This window comes from Muntiacus reevesi, chromosome 7, assembly GCF_963930625.1.
Source record: "Muntiacus reevesi chromosome 7, mMunRee1.1, whole genome shotgun sequence".
Lineage (NCBI taxonomy): Eukaryota > Metazoa > Chordata > Mammalia > Artiodactyla > Cervidae > Muntiacus > Muntiacus reevesi.
The window spans coordinates 9,609,403-9,625,672 of NC_089255.1; the positions used below are offsets into that span (position 1 = coordinate 9,609,403).

Below are 16,270 nucleotides of genomic sequence, written 5' to 3' on the forward strand. Positions count from 1 at the left end.
TTAAAAATCTGTACTTTGATAGATTTTTCAAGTACCATAGTATAAATTTATTTAGAGTAGAATTGTATGTTTTAAAACACTAGAATTGTTTCTAATTCTTGTTTATTAAACTAAAAGGTTGTAACTCAGTGGTTAAATATTATGGAAAGTGAAGTATTTCTACTAGAATTTTAGGGTACATTTTATACAACAGTATGCTTTTTGTAAGGATGGATATTTTTAAACTTTAAGATTTATCACAGTCTATAGAAAGATAGAAAGGGATCTGTAGAAAATTTCCAAGCCAGCCAGATGTTGCCACTAATCTATCCTAGATAAATACAATAGATATCCTTGATTAGAAGCAAAATAGGGAAAGGCTCCCCTCTCGTGTTCTTACCCTTCTTGTGGGCTTCATATTTACAGTTTAACTGTGGTTTTGATAAGACAAAGCTTTCAACTTAGAGAATTTTCATCACCACTGTTTATGTTTTCAAATGGCAAGGGACATAGGAGCCAGCATGTAACAGTGCAGTGAGTGTTAAATTTTAAGATTATCCAAATCTTGATTTATTTTTCAGCTCATAACTTTCTGGAGTTGGCATGGCTGATGGTGTAGTTAAAATTCTTCTGCCACTGAAACCCATTTTATCTTTACTGGAGAGAGAAAGTCATTAATCCTCTTCTGCCTTATAGTGTTTCCTATGTTGACTCTTACCTTCTGTACATTTAAACAGTTGAATTTGTAGAACCATAGCGTGCACATTTTAGTTAACTCTTTGTTTTATAGTACTTAGCCTTAATCTTAGAATTCCTGTCCTAGAATTCCTGCAGAACTCTTTAAAAATTTTGTGGGCCAGTAATTCTCAAGATAAATCATGGTCATGAGATGTTGTTACCATGACAGTTTATAATATTATTCAGGTGTTTGAGAGCTAGGAAGAAAATGCCCTGAATAACTTTTTTTTCTGGTGGTTACAGAAGTTCCTACAATATTATTGTCTCCTATACAAAAACTGAGCCCACTGGGCACACGCCTCCCTCCAACTAATGTTTTTCTAGTATGAAGGAAATAGGTATCTGTTGGAGGACTACTGAAAATATGGAAAATAAGTGAGAAAAACAATATGTAATTTTTATCATCTAGAGATACCACTGTTAATATTTATTGTATTTTTTCCATTCTTTTTGTATACATACATATTTTATACAGTTAAGGGATATAAATAATGGGAATTTTTGTCCTGTTTTTCCCTCACTTGGTATTATATCATAATGACCTGCTAGTTAAGCTTTTAGAATTAACTTATTTATAAAATTAAGATTACATTTCATATGAATTTAAAAAAATATCTACAGCAAAAGGAGTTACAGTGGCTCATGATTTTATACCCACAAATAGCTACTGTTAAAATTTGGTTCATTTCTTTCCATTAATTTTCTAGGAAGACCACTTTTCTCTCTAATATTAAGAACTCTACAGCCTTGTAGTTGGTCTTTTAAAGATGTCTGTCCAGCTCTCACAAACCCCGTTTCTTTGGACCCCTGAAGACCACACTGGCACTGGATGTCACCTGGCCATAGTGGACTCATACATGGCTCATTAAATTTTTACTCTGAAAGTAGATTTGTCTAGAATTATACTGTTTCAGAGTTGGGCCATGTGGATAACCACATTCTGCCAAGACTTCGAAAGAGTTACTAGAAAACTGACGTGTGATGGAAGTGGAGAATAAAGCAGACATGCAAAAGAGGTAGGCTGAGGGACACAGCCAAGGTCTTCCCAGCTTTCTGTTTCCTCTGTGAGGCCTGACTGCGCACCCCTATTCTGCTGGCTGGGTATTACATTCTCCAAGTGATACTCTTATCCTTTTCTCCCTGAGCTATCTTGAGTCGATTTCCTATGACTTTTTTACCAGAGAATTTTAACTTACACGATGGTTTGTAATCTTTTTTCCAATTCTGATATAAATATGTTGAATTTTTCGTATGATGAATTACTTCTGTAACAGCGGTTGTATAGATAACCTTTATATGCATGTGTCACATGTTGTTTTTCAAATCCTGTTACTCTTTTAGGTTCTGAATTTCAATTTTTTTTTTAATTATAAATAACTTACCAAGGAATATATTATTGCTAAACTGGGGACCCAAGCTTGTGTTCTTGCCTAAGGACAATATGCTTGGTCAAAGCGTAAGTGTAGATTTTTATGATCTTTGATGTGCATTGCCAAATTGCTCTCCAGAAAATTGTATCAATTTATGCCTCCATCTCCGTCTTCATTTACACTGTGCTGTGATTGGATGTTCCTTTTCTAAGAAGGCTTTTCTATCAATAGGGTTTAACAAATAATTGGAAAGTTTTCTGAGCATTCTGGTTTCCCACAGATGATGGGCTCAGCTGATACTCCTTGTTTATAAATAGGAGTGACCGTGTATCTTGTATCTACAGAGGAATCTTCCACTTGCTGAAAGCCCTAAGCTAAAGATGACTAGTACAGGATGGAAAAAAATTGCTGGCCAAGGTAGCCAAGCCATTGAGCCTCTCTAGGTAAAAACTAGATTGGGTTTAACAACAGGTCATGTTTATTCTTCACAATTTTTAGGACAACGCTTCATTTTTAAGATTGACTCTAAATGATATTAGTCTGGACAGAAGATTCTTTTAACTTTTTTCTAAAAATAACATACTACTGGGGACTTTCTATATATCAGAAACTATACTAAATGCTTCACATAAGTCGGTTACTTAACCCTCACACCAAGCCTATGCTGGAATTTCTGTTTCTGGGCCCTGTTTTATAGAGGAATAGGAAATTATCCCAGTCACTGAGTGAGTGGTGGTGGTGGGCAGGGGAGAGGCAGCCAGGCGCAGGGCCCCTGACTCTTGCCAAGCGTGGGGTTGCTTCCATCACCCAGTGCCACCTTTTTCCAGTTTTCTCTTTTCCATTTTCCACATTTCCAGTAATTCATATCCATCCTTTAGGGACAATGGACTCTAGAAAACAATTCAGTAATCAAGAAAAAAAGTACAGTGTGTATTTTTAAAAATCTTCAGACCAAGGCCTACCTCCACAACCTGTGGGTAAGTACCTGCTGCCTGCTCTTCACAGCAGTGCTGACTTCTTCAATGGTCTTTGGCATGTGTGTGTGTGTGTGTGTGTGTGTGTGTGTGTAGAAACTTAGGTTGAAAACAAATCCTTATTTAATTGTCGTATTAGCTATGAAGAAAATAGGCCCCTTATGTAATCCTAATGGCTGCTTATTCTAGATGAGAGATTATAATTTTTCTTATGGAAGCATAGTTGAAAAGTACAATTTTGTGTTTATGCTATGCAGCAAAGTGACTCAGTTATACACATATGTACATTAAAAAAAAATACTCCTTTTCCATATGGTTTATCCCAGGATATTGAATATAGTTTCCTGTGCTATATACAATAGAAGCCTGTTGTTCAGAGATTGTTTATAATAAAACTATCATTTTTTACCACTGTCATATACTTGGTGAATTTTTAATGCTGTTCTCAGGATTGAGCAAATTGAGATATATGTTGTCATCTTGGAAAGTATGAAAAATTACCAGGTTTTTCTCTGAAAGGGAGCAGTGTTTTCATCAGTTGTCATCCTATGGTGTGGCTTTTTTGGAGTTAAATTTGGAAGTTATTCTGAGAGTTTAGTATGCAGATATTGGTGTCTCCTTGGGGTTTGTATTTGTTTTCTCACTCTGTTATGGGTAGAAAGAAACTACAGCTGTTGGAGAATGTAGTCTTTGGTGTCAAACCTGTATTTGAACTTTGGCTTTGCCACTTACCAGCTTTTTCATGTGGGATAAACTGCTTAACCTCAGTTAAGTTACTTGGGTGACAGTTAATACATCTATAAAATGAGGATATTAGTTTCTACTCGTAGGGTTTTGATGAATAAGTGAATTAAAAAGAAGTGCTTAGCATAGTACCTGCCCATGAAACATGTATAAAGGTTAAAAATTCTTACTGCTGTCTATGTTGAAGATTCCCAAGTCTCTGTCACCTAGCTGGTCTTCTCTCCACCGTGTATTTCTAGCTGCACATGGGACTTCACGTTGACAGCCTGGGCTGAACCTTCATGCCTTCACTGTCTCAGTCCCTGCTGGGTTCCTGATCTAGGTGAAGGCACTGCTTTCTGCCCAGTGCCCAAACCATCTTAGACTCCCTCCCCCATTCCCCAGACTGCTTCTGATCAGTCCCCAAGCTGTCCCTTCTTTCTCCCTAACGTCTCTTCGTCTCATTGTCTTCACTATCTCCTGCCTTCATTCGGGCCTCCTTGTCTTAAGGATAGTTTAGTGGTTTCTCCCAAACATATACCCTTGGTGGACTGCTTGTACAGATACTAGATTTTTCAGGATATTTGACTATAAAAAGTCAAAGAGCTACAAGTTATTTGATTGATTTTTCTTCCATGTGGTTTTGCTACTTCCTCTTATTCATTTATGCTTTTATTTACATCCTGTGTATCTAAGCAGAGTGAGCAGGTCGTGTCTTAAAGACTTATCTTGCAGAACTCTGCAGGGTGAGGAGAAAGCTGCAGTGAAGAAGATAGCAGGGGCACCCGCAGATGCCCACAATTGTGTGACTAGGCAACCGATGGGGTCCTGAAATGAAGACAGTTACTGGCTGCTTTAGAGAGGAGGTTAGAAATCTGCTTTGAGGCTCTTACCCTTTAGTGTTTGGGAGTAAAAGAAAGGTACTGAATGATTGGAAACTACTGAAATAACTCCCTTAAAGGAAATGTCCAGGATAGGTGTCAAGACTGTTACTATATTAAGCAGAGATTTCTAAGGAGAGCTAGGAGTGAGTTGAATGCAGTGTGTTCTGGGAAGATCAAACCATGGAAGATCAAGCTGGTAGCAAAAATAAGGAAAAACTCAGTGTGAAATGTGAAGCAGAGGTGTGGGTTGCCCAGCCTGTGCTGAAATTTAAAGTCAGGGTCCTTTCTCTTGTGGATTAACTTTTGAGAAAGATGTAATAACAGCTGAGAAAGCAACTGAAAATGTCCAGTTTCACTTGGATTATTTAGATTGTAATTTGTTTGGAAAAAACTTGCCTTTATTGATTTGGGTAATTTTGTCAGCTTTTAATGTTGATTCCTATTAGAAATCTGGCACATGTCAGGAATGTTAAAATGTCTCAAATGCTTAGAAGCCAAAGCATACAGTACTGTCAGCTGTCACAGGCCCTAGATCAAGAAAATAAAGCTATTTTTGTATGTTCTACGTTCTTCACATGATATGGAGCGTTGAATAAGAGTTTATGAAAAGGGTTGTTTGTGTCTTGAGTTTATAAAGTGGAGTTCTGTTTCTAGATGAAGCTTTTTATGGGCAGGATTACCTTCAGGAAATGTGGATGTGTATTGCTCCATGATTGGCTTTTAATTGTGGTATTCTTGTTGGAAGAGGAGAACGTGCCCTTCAGTTGACTTTTCCCTTGTTGTACACATTTCTTTACATTATATTCATAATACTTTGAGGTATTTCCATATTTCTTCAAAATTTAGATAACTACAGCATATGAGAGGGTTTTTATTTTTATTTTTTCCTATTTATAATTACATCAGTGCTTCTCAAGGGAAGAAATATATACTTCAAGTTAAAGCTAACCTCAGGTAGGTATATATATATATTATTAGTGAATGGCAGAGTTAAAACACTTGAATATCTTATCACCAGTATTACATATGTTAATGTTAGAAATTTGATAGATATTTTCTTGATCAGATTATACACATTATTGAAATAATGAGACTTGAAAAAATCAGAATAAGTTTGCAAAATCTGGTTTACTTCATATCTGGGGAGGGTAGGGAGCATGTGGTGAAAATACATATGCACAGGAACCTAATCAATGCTAGACAAATAAAGTATTAGTTTACAATAGGATGACCAGAAATTCGAAGGCTCTGATTGAGTCCGTCAGCGGTAATACAGTTTTACATTTGGCTCAAGTGGTTGTTGAATAATATCAAGTGGTGCCAAGTTCCTCCAGAGCACCTCATGACCCCCCAACCTTGGAAGGCGTTTCACCACAGTCTCAGAAGAAATCCCAGTCGTGCCTTTCTTGTGCTGCCCCGGTGCAAATGCAGGCCTGGGATTTCCAGGGGCCATGTGTTATTGCACAGGGAGGTCTGTTCTAGGCAGACCTTCATGGCTGAGAAGGTGTGAGATTGGCCCTTAAATAGTGGTCTAGCATTAACGTGGTCTATCAAAGCAGGTTAAGAAAGAGCTCCTTAGTGATTATGTACCAGCTACTAGTTATCACACTAACAGAAAAGGCAACATGGCAGCTTCACATTTCACATGAAAGACTAGCATTAACTGGGCCTGGTTTGCTGGCTTAACTTTTCACATAAATCTAGTGATTATTTTAATTTAGACCCAGGGAAAGATGATTTCATACCAGTCTTTTCTTCACATAGGTCTGTGTAGCATTAGAATTGTTCTGGGTTAATGACTAGGCCATGAAGGCAAAATGTTTTAACTCTCCTTTGCCAAAACAGAAACAGTCTCTGTTCTGATTCCTGTCCAGTTCCCCAAAAAAACAGAACATACATACACCTTTGTTATTGCACATCTCTCACACAGACTCGTGTATGTATAATATATATATATTTTAAATATGCTACACACATTAAAAAAAAAAGGACTATGGCACTTTACAGAATACATGCTTAACAAAGATCATGACACCACAGATGTTTGATAAGTATACAAAAACCCTTACACAATTCATGTAAATTGTTGAATTAGCACACAGGTTTAAAGAATCCACAGAATCCAAAGCAAACATTTCTGCCTTCTTGGAGTTCATTGAGGAAGCCCAGCCCCATCATAAAACTTGAAGCACAAATGCAGGCAAAAAATAAATAAGACTTTTTCTGGTAGTAGTGATGGTCCAGGTATATTAGATTTTTAGACTGAGGCAATTATGTGATTGATAGAAATTTATTAGAAAAATAGATGTAGGTCAACGATTGTCTAATTGTTTTCAATCTGTTTCTTTCTAACACAGTCCTCCCATTCAGTGGTTTTTAAACAGCCATGCAGTTTTCATCTAGGCTAGCATGATTTTTATATTCCATTTATCCTAACTGAAGCCTGGCTAAATGGACTTGCAGGTTCAAAAGGCTCACATTTACCTTTTTACTCTTTCTCTGCTAGAGAGATTTCATCTGTGCTCTGCCTGACAAATCAGTGTTTTAAGTAGTTTTTAATGGTTTGGGGTTTTGTGTGTGTGCACATGTACCTTTTCTGGTCTTCTGTGACATTCAGACTGATGAAGTAAACACTGTCAAGTGACTTTCTTCTGACCAAGAGAGGGCACATTTTCACTTATGACTTGTTATTAGAGTGATCTAGGAATGTACCTCCACCCCGCCTTAGTGGAAAAGCAGTTGGGCAGTAAAGATGATGGACATGCTCAGAGGCTCCTCCAGGCTTATGACTTGTCTGGGAGGAGAGTGAGAGTGTAAAATCAGAGTTATAACATAGGTTCTCTATGTTGTATAGAAGGAAAAGTGAATCTTGTGATAAATTTAAGAAAAAAATGTGTATTTTTAATCAAAATTATTTGCCTGGTGGAGGGAACTTCATTTTTTTATTAATGAAAATAATTTCCTAGTGTTAAAAAGGGATAAGTATGACGGCATCAGGACTTTGTGCGTCCCTATCCGGCAGGGACAGGAGCCCTGTTCGGTGGCCACCATCACCTACGCGGGTCTTGTTTCCCGAGTCTGGATGGCAGGCTGCCGTGAGCACACATATTTACCCCTTTGCTTTTTTGAAAAGAGTCACAGATGTACACTTTGCTTATTCTCCGTTTTGGTCTAAGAATGGTGAACTCATTAAAGGCTGGTTCCCCACCCCCCCGCCCCGCCCAACCCCATACCTCTCTTGCCCTTTAGGTCATAATCTGTGAGATAAAATGGTTTCTGGCATAGACCAATGGCCAGACTGGAATAAAACTTTAGTTCTCCATCCCATCTATGTATTAGTATAAAGCAATTACTTGTTCTGCAGCAAGGCATGGTTTTCAGACTCACGTAGCTTTAAGATGATTAACTCAGGGCAGGGTTGTAAGATCTGAATCCAGGATTCTTCTATGCCTGGTGGCGCTTAGCACACAATACCTTGCCCAAACAAGGTTATTAGTTATTTGTTAAATTTTCAAAACAAAGCAAGCCCTCAAGTAAGCAGATTCGTAAGCCTAAAGAGACCCATACTTTTAATCCTTCCAGAAATTTGGTGGATCCATCCCATTTGCTTAAGTTGTAAGGAAGTGTTTCTGTAGCATCCTGTAATTCTGAAGTTCAGGGTAATATCAGACTAGGTTCCTTTTGGTCCCTTTGATCATTCCAGGGTAAGGTTGAAGTGATGGCTAATACCATTTTCCTGAATCAGTTATTGGTGACTTATAGAAACTAGATTAAAAGCCCCTGGATCCTTTTTAATAGTGGTGTTTCATTCTTTCTGTAAACAGTTGTAGGCAGGTGCTAGGAGCTTGGTTGAGCTCTCATTTTTGCATGAACCTTCTACTCTATGCTTTCCTGAGAATGAAGCCTTTGCTGTAAACTCACTGGTTAGAGCAATTTAATGTTATTTGAGTCTGCATCCAGGACCAACACCAGTAACTAGAGAAACGTAACTCCTGTGACCAGCTCCTTGTCATCTGCTGCCGCTGGGGGCGGGAACACGGCCGGGTGCTGCCTGGTTACCGCACAGCGGGGAACAGACTCCCCGCAAGGGCTGAGGTTCGGGCACGCTCTCTGAGTGAGCCACAGCAGCCTGGAGACCTGGGTCCCTGGAAGGAGGAAACAGGTTTCCTCCGGCAGTCAAAACAGGTCTAGCCCTCAGGGAACAACAAGGGATTTCTGGTGGCAGAGGAGACTGGGCCAGTACTGGTGCTACGCCTGGGAAGTGGAGTGACTCTGTCTCTACTAATAGGATTCTGTCTGTGCTTTTATTCTCATGGTGGGACAGGTCCTCATCCTTTCTCTCCTCAAATTTCTAGACTCTCAGAGTGACAGTTCAGTGGACCCACCTGACTCTGGAGTTCAGCCTAGAGTAAGTCCCACAGTAGAATTCCACACTGTCCCTGCTCAGGTCAGCTAAGCGAGAGGCAGTGTCTTGGTGTCCCCGGGAAATGTGTGGTCTTCACTGTGGACCCCAGAGGAGACAGTGTGAAAGAACATGAGGAAACGAAGGACCCCCACACCAACCTCACCCTGAGGCAGAGATGCACGCAGCCTAAAACCGCCTGCAGATCCGGCCTGTGGTCTCATCTGTTACCAGAGAACCTGTTGCTTTCATGGTTCAGGTCATCATCCTTCATTGAGCCTTGGGGGGAGATGGGGTCCAACAGAACGAAACTCCACGTCAGGGCTTGTGTGCTGTTTTCTCGTTCCATCTCTTACGATGTGCACCGTGACCCTCACGTGCAGTGCTCGGCGTGGCTGGACGCGACCTGCCGTCAGTCCTGGGAGGCTGTGGAATGTGGCTTCGGTAGGTAAAGGCTAGTTCTTCACTTGACCCAAGTGACGGAACCAGAAGTGAAGTGTTTCACAAGGTTACGGCGAGCAAGAAAACGGCGCTGATGTCTCTTCCAAGCTAAAGGAGGCAGATGAGGTTTTTCCCCTCTTCGATTTCTTCCTGTACTTTGTCACTGGAGGTGGCGATCTCCGCTTGGGCGGAGAAGACAGCACAGATGAAGGTGAGCACCGTGCCCCCGATGGCGGTATAGAAGGCCCAGCCCAGTGAGCAGTCTCCGGGTTTGTAGGCCGACGCGTAGTGTCCGCAGTAGCCTATGGCCTTCTGACAGCCCCAGCCAGCGGGGTAGAGTATCAAGCCCAGGATGAGGAAGAGGCCTGCAGGGCAGAAGAGAGAACAGATGAAGACCCCGTGGCGAACGAGTGAGTGTGTGATGTTGTGTTTGATGCGCCTGCTCTGGGCTGTGGGATCCGGGCTGCAGTAGCGGAACGATACTGAGTCTGCTTCCAGGACCAGACTCAGAGCATGTCAGTACTGTTCTGTGCAACCACCCTGGCCTGATCCAGACAGTCTCTTTATTAGGAACACTTTTAGCCTCGGGCTTCCTTTGTGGCTCAGCTGGTAAAGAATCCACATGCAAGGCGGGAGACCTGGGTTCGATCCCTGGTTTGGGAAGATCTCCTGGAGAAGGGAACGGCTACCCACTCCAGTGTTCTGGCCTGGAAAATTCCATGGACTGTGCAGTCCATGGGGTCGTAAAGAGAGTTGGACACGACTGAGTGACTTTCACTTTAGCCTCGTATGTACATGTCAGAATGTGAACCCACTAGTAATTTCTCTTCTGGGAAAGTGGGTGACTCTCTTACTGCTTCCTCCCCTTCCTTACTGTCTTGCAGTAAGGCAGAGGTTGGCAGACTTAAGGTCAAGCAGGGCCTTGTTTTTATAAGTAAAGATTTACTGGCACACAGCTATGCCTGTTCATTTATGGACTGCCCATGGCAGTGCAGGAACAGCACAGTGAGGGAGGTGGTGCAGGGCCTGCGGCCTGCAAAAATCTAAAATATTTACTATCTGGCTTTTGGCAGATGAAGTTTGCAAACCCCTGCTCTAAGAGAATTCACAGAGAACAAGAGTTAAATGCAAGAGACCAGATCTTAACTTGGGTGTCATGCTTTAAAGAACATGAGGGGTCAGTTTACCGGCATTCACCAGCAACCAACCTCATACCTAGGACAGTGATTTCTATATTTACATAGACATTCTGAAACCACATGCAAACTTCATGAGAACTTTTTGTCTGATTGCTTTTAAGTAAGTGCAGCTTTGAGTAGACAGTAAGTAGCCCTGTTTCCATTCTGCTGATCCCACCACACTGACACACGAAAGGTCCACTGTTTTTCTATTCGTGCAGCTTTACTGCTCACTGTGTAATCAAGGGTTACCTTTGTGGCCAGCCCGGGCGGTGAGGCAGGGCGCCTTGCCTGCTTCCCCCTCACACAGCAGAAGCTTCTTATAAGGAAGTCCAGATCCCAAGATGACAAAGAAAACTGAGGGACCCCAAATCTTACCCAACAAAACTTTCTTGGTAGAAAGGATGCTGTAAGAAGATGATGGCTTTATTCTGTTGGGTTGGCCAAAAAGCTCATTCATGTTTTCCCATTCGACGGTATGAAAACCCAAACAAACTTTTTGGCCAATGCTATATACAGCAAGAAAAGACAGTTTTCTTTGAAAAATGATATCTATATAAACAAGATTATTAATTCATAGACAAAAAGACCTGTGTTTCAGATACACTGGAATAGCAGTTCTATCCCCCTAATTTAAGCTTGACTTTTAATTCTGTTTCCCTACCTTTACTGACCTGGAGAAGGAAATGGCAACCCATTCCAGTATGCCTGCCTGGAGAACCCCACGGACAGAGGAACCTGGTGGGCTCTAGTCCATGGGGTCGCAAAAGAGTTGGACGTGACTGAGCAACTAACTTAATAATCAGGGGAAAGGCCAGGCTACAAAATAGTACCCTTGAAAGAATAAACCACTCTCCATCTGAACAGATGTAAGTCAGCTGCGGGGATCTAGGATGACTGAGCTAATTCTTTTGTATCTTTAAGGCCTATGATATATCCTGATTAATCCCCACCTTGTTCCCTAAGAAACCTCACCCCAGGCACATGGAAGCTGGGAGGTCTCCTCCCTCAGGTCCTGAGTTACTGCCTTGGGGACAGGAGTCCCCCCTCACTGGGACCTGTCTCAGGATGCAGAGGCATGCAACCTGGGGGCAAGGGAGCATTACTTCCTCTTTGTTTTAAAAGGCCAGAGTGTGTGAATTGTGGCTCCAATTATTAATTGTACACATTGTTTGTATTATGTGGCTTAAGTCCAGTTAGTAAACGAATGCATGTTAACATGATCAGGGCTAGGGCGACAAGGATTTGCCGTCACCTAGCAGAAGGAAATGGCAACCCACTCCAGTATTCCTGCCTGGAGAGTCCCAAGGACAGAGGAACCTGGTGGGCTACAGTCCACCGGGTCACAGTGAGTCGGACACGACTGGGCGACTTCACTCTTATTTAGCAGCTCCGCTACCCTGTGCCGGGCTCTGGCTTGTCGTCGTTCAGTCGCTCAGTTGTGTCCGGCTCTCTGTAGGATGCACAAAGCCACGTGGCGATTGCAGATCCTTCTGGGAAGTTTTAAATAAATAATTCTTCTTCTAATATCATCACACCCCCTTTTCTCAGCACAGTCAGGAGCATTTACCCCTGCACTTCTCCTGAGCTGTTGCCTTACTGGTAGCTCAGGTGAGGTTCCTCAAGTGCTTCAGGCCTGCTTAAAATCCTGTGGTTGCTATTTGGCCAGTCGATCTGTGAACAGCAGGGAGACTGTCAAAAGGGTGCCATGCTTAAGAGTCTTTTGAAAGCCCCAGCTTGATTATAAGCCCACAGGGCCGTCCCCACAGGTGGGTGACAGGAGGTGGCTCCGGTCCATCTGTGAGCCCCCAGTGCACATGACTGTGTCCGCAGCCGGGCGGCCTGGTGCAGATTCTGCTCCTTGCACACGGCAGAGCCGAACCCAGCATGGTCAGTGCCGTGAACGCAAACAACTGAGCGCGAGAGAAAACCGCCAGCCTTCCGGTGCGCAGGAAGAGACGTTTGTCACCCTGCTAGGCATTTCAAAAAGCCTCCTCCACCAAAGGAATTCCAGAAAGCTTCGTGACGCAGATGGCCACACAGGCTCCTCACTTCCCGAGGTCCTGACTCCCCACTCCTCCTGGGGCACCGGTCCCCAGGCGCTTACAAGCGTCCCCTAGTCAGAACCCTCATCCCGGCAGGTTCCTTTTGCCTCCGAGTAAAGTTCTCGAGAAGCCCACAAAGGCTCCCCAGCCCTAAGGCCCTCTGTGTGTGGCGCTCTCGCCCCTGCTCTCTGCTCCAGCCTCATGCTCCTCTCAGATGACGCCTGCTTGTCTTCAGGTCCCACCTACTCACAGTTTCAACCGCCTCCCTTCCCCTGACTTGCTACCCCCGTTTCCTGCTTCAGTATTTTTCCTTAGCATTTCTTAGTAACAATCTATTACCTTGAGTCATATGAAACTATTTGTCCATTTTTTTTAACCTACAAAAATGGTGGTTTCATGCGGCTCAACCTGATATTTCACTTATTTTGACTGTTAATCCATCTCCGTTCTAAACTAAGCTCCACAAAGGCCGGGATTTTTGTACATCTGATTTACTACTAGAAAGCCAGTGTTCAGAACAGTGCCTGGCACAGGGTCGACTCTTAATAAAACATTACTAATGTCAGGGCAGCTTGTTCTGCAATAGAGTTTTTCTGAACCACAGTGCTCTGGAGGAGAAAGAGTAATGTAACCCTGGCAGATGGCAGTCAACAAGAATGAACCACCCCAGCAGAAAAAGAGATGCAGACTCTTGGTTGGTTGGCTTCCCCTGTCACACTGCCCATCCGAGGCCTGTGAACCCCAGGGGCTAGAGGCAGACATGTGCCTCAGAATCCAAATAGGCTTGATGACACCAGCTGCGGGGACAGAATGGGCACATCGGACCACAGGCAAGAGAACGCAGGGAGACACGCACCGAGTCTGCGGCAGATGTGGCGGGCTCCCCGCTCCTCGGTTTGGAGCGCCCCAGGGACCACCAGCGACGTGTGGCTGGACTGAGTTTCACAGAAGAGCCACGCCAGACACTGGTCTCTCTCCCTTGGAAGTATTAAAAAGCAGCAGCTCCTGCAGTGAGGCCAGCCCGTCTCTGGGGCCTTTCCGTCTCCCTGTTTTTCACTGCATCACACCTTCAGGTGTGTGCGTGTGTTTGGAGGGTGACAGAGAAAACGGGACTAGGCCAGTGGGCATCTGCTTTTCTTCTGACTGGCCTCTCTTCCTGGGGCCTGGCTGAGCTGCAACAGGCCCAGCTGGGAGGAGGAGGAAAGGCATAGAGGATGATGCTGGACGACAACTCAAGACAACAACCACGGCTACAGGAAACTTAGCAGTTCAGAGAGCTGGGAACCCCCGCAGCAGCTTCACTTGATGGGATGGTACCCAAGTAGGTACGACTCTCCCCAGCCTTAAGAGAGACCCTCCCCCTTGCAGCCCATCTTTTCTCTCACAGCCTGTCAATTCCTTGTACCAAGAAGACTAGAAAGTGCCAGCATGTGCTCACATGGGGTCACTGGGGTGTGATTCAGCCTCATCTGGGGAAGAAAGACATTAACGGAAGTGATGGTCAGTCACTTGGACTACCTTACAGATGCTGCCCCAGCCCAGGTAAGAGACAGCCCTGACAGTTTAGTGAAGCCCACCATAAGATGGTGGCTGCCATGGGTACCAGCAGTCACAATGCATCATCCACCGTGTCCCTGTGCCGTTTTAGTAATAGTTTCTCTGATCTGAAAGGAGCTTTCAGACTCAATCTGGATACCCAGCCGTTCTAGCCTGCTCCAGAGAAATTTTTAGAGTCTGTGGGCAACATATACACATGGCTCTGGTTTAACTCAAATAATTAGACTTCATGAGCTCTAAAAGGGAGAGGGTAGGAGCTGGGTTTCCTGGCTGAGTTTCCAGTGCCTAAAACAAAGAAGGTGCTAAAAAAGAAAAAAAATGAAACACGCTGGGAAAAGTAAAGCCATAGTCTTCCTGATCAACAGTCAGCACTGACTATGATTAGACCAGCCACAAAATTATATATCTTAGGGAATTTTCTTGCTGCTGCCCTGAAATCAAATAATATGTTATCAAATATAAGTTTTAATCAAATCTCTTAGGTTGGGGTGGGAAACCTCCATAATCCTGCCAAGCCCCCAATTTTGGAAAGACCAGGAGCTGCTGAATACAATAATGTTTTACTTGGCCTGAAGATGGCCACCTCCAGCTTTAAGAGCAGGGGATGCTGTTGGGACGGGGGAGCCGAGTCTGCACCGCCGCTCACAGCCCGTGAGGGAGGCGTGGGGAAGGCCGTGCGGTGACCTCCCAGTCTCCCTGCTGTGTCGGTGCCAGCCCCGCTGCGGCTGTCACGGGACCACCACCCCCTTTCACCACCTGCTGGCCGAGGGAACGGACTTCAGGTGGCCTGTCTTTTGTGGGTCACGCACTGCCTGTCCAGAAGGAGGCCCTTCTCCCTGGCCTGACAAGGGAGAACTAGCACTAACGCACTTGCTTATTGTACAGAATAGCAACATGCATCTTTGGCCATCATATTCCTGTTTCCTCCTCAGGCAGGCTTCCAGACTAAATAGTAAAGACTGACTGGGTCTCAGTTCACAAAGAAAAATTTCTAAGGACAGGAAGGAAAGACAGCCATCTGTTATTGCTGCTGGCAGTCTGTGGAGAAGCCCCCAGGAAAGGGTGCCCACTCAGCCACCACTAGGTTGGAACACGCTCATTCTAAACCTCTGAAATATCCTAGACTCTGGAGAGCTCACAGCAGACAGGGACAAGCAGACATAGCATCATTCAATAGATCTTGGCTCCAACTAGGTCATCCTGGGGAGTGCCCACTCCCCAAGCAAGGGGTGTCTGACCCCTTGGGCACTCACCCACCTGGAAATACCCGCCACCCGACATCCTGGCTCACACGTTACCTGTGTGACATCTGTCACCACTTTCTGCCAGAATGGTATTCTGTGTTCCCACTGCCCCATGTACACGCCTTTTCATGTCTTCCGTGTGTTACTTTTGTGTATTTATTCAACTCAGTTTACTGAGCTGCCTAGTAAGTAGCAGGCTTTATTCTCAGCCTTGGGACGGAGCAATACCCTAGCAGGACTCTGAGCCCCTTGAGGGCAGAAAGGCTGGCTCCTTCTGGATTTCTGCCACAATTTTATCTCCGCATTTACCATAAACCTCTGATGGGTGTGTCACAGTTAACCTTGGGTAACAGAGGTCAAGAGTTCAACTTATTTCTGGCTTTCAAACAGCCACTGACTCATTTAAGAACCTAGCAGGAAACCATCTAACTATCAAACATTCATTTCCCATTCAACACAGCTCAAAAAAAAAAAAAAAGAAAAACTCTACCTGGTGATTTTTATCCCTACCAGGTCTACGCTGTGACTCAAACTGAATGCCAGTCTATTGAGCGAGCTTCTCTCACAGAGCACATTGCCGGAGGCAGCCCCCTGCCTCTCTTCACCTTGTGCCCAGGCGGGCATCTATAACAAGAAGCAAGACAAATCAGACAGGAGAATGACTGGCTCCCGGCACCCCAGCCCCATTCTGGGACACAGCTCAGAGAGCATTCCGGGCTTACTGGGGGTGACAGC

General features: G+C 43.9%; 1 protein-coding gene across 6 annotated transcripts in view; it reads right to left on the minus strand.

Moving 5' to 3' along the window:
• Positions 1-5,777: 5,777 nt before the first annotated feature.
• The window catches only part of LHFPL2 (LHFPL tetraspan subfamily member 2), a 168,498-nt gene continuing 158,005 nt past the window's right edge, over positions 5,778-16,270 (minus strand). For all 6 annotated transcript variants that reach the window (XM_065940060.1, XM_065940061.1, XM_065940062.1 and 3 more), the window contains one exon: positions 5,778-9,876. In XM_065940060.1, the coding sequence (XP_065796132.1) occupies positions 9,620-9,876 (257 nt within the window). In that variant the 3' untranslated portion in view covers positions 5,778-9,619. The remainder of the gene's footprint in view (positions 9,877-16,270) is intronic.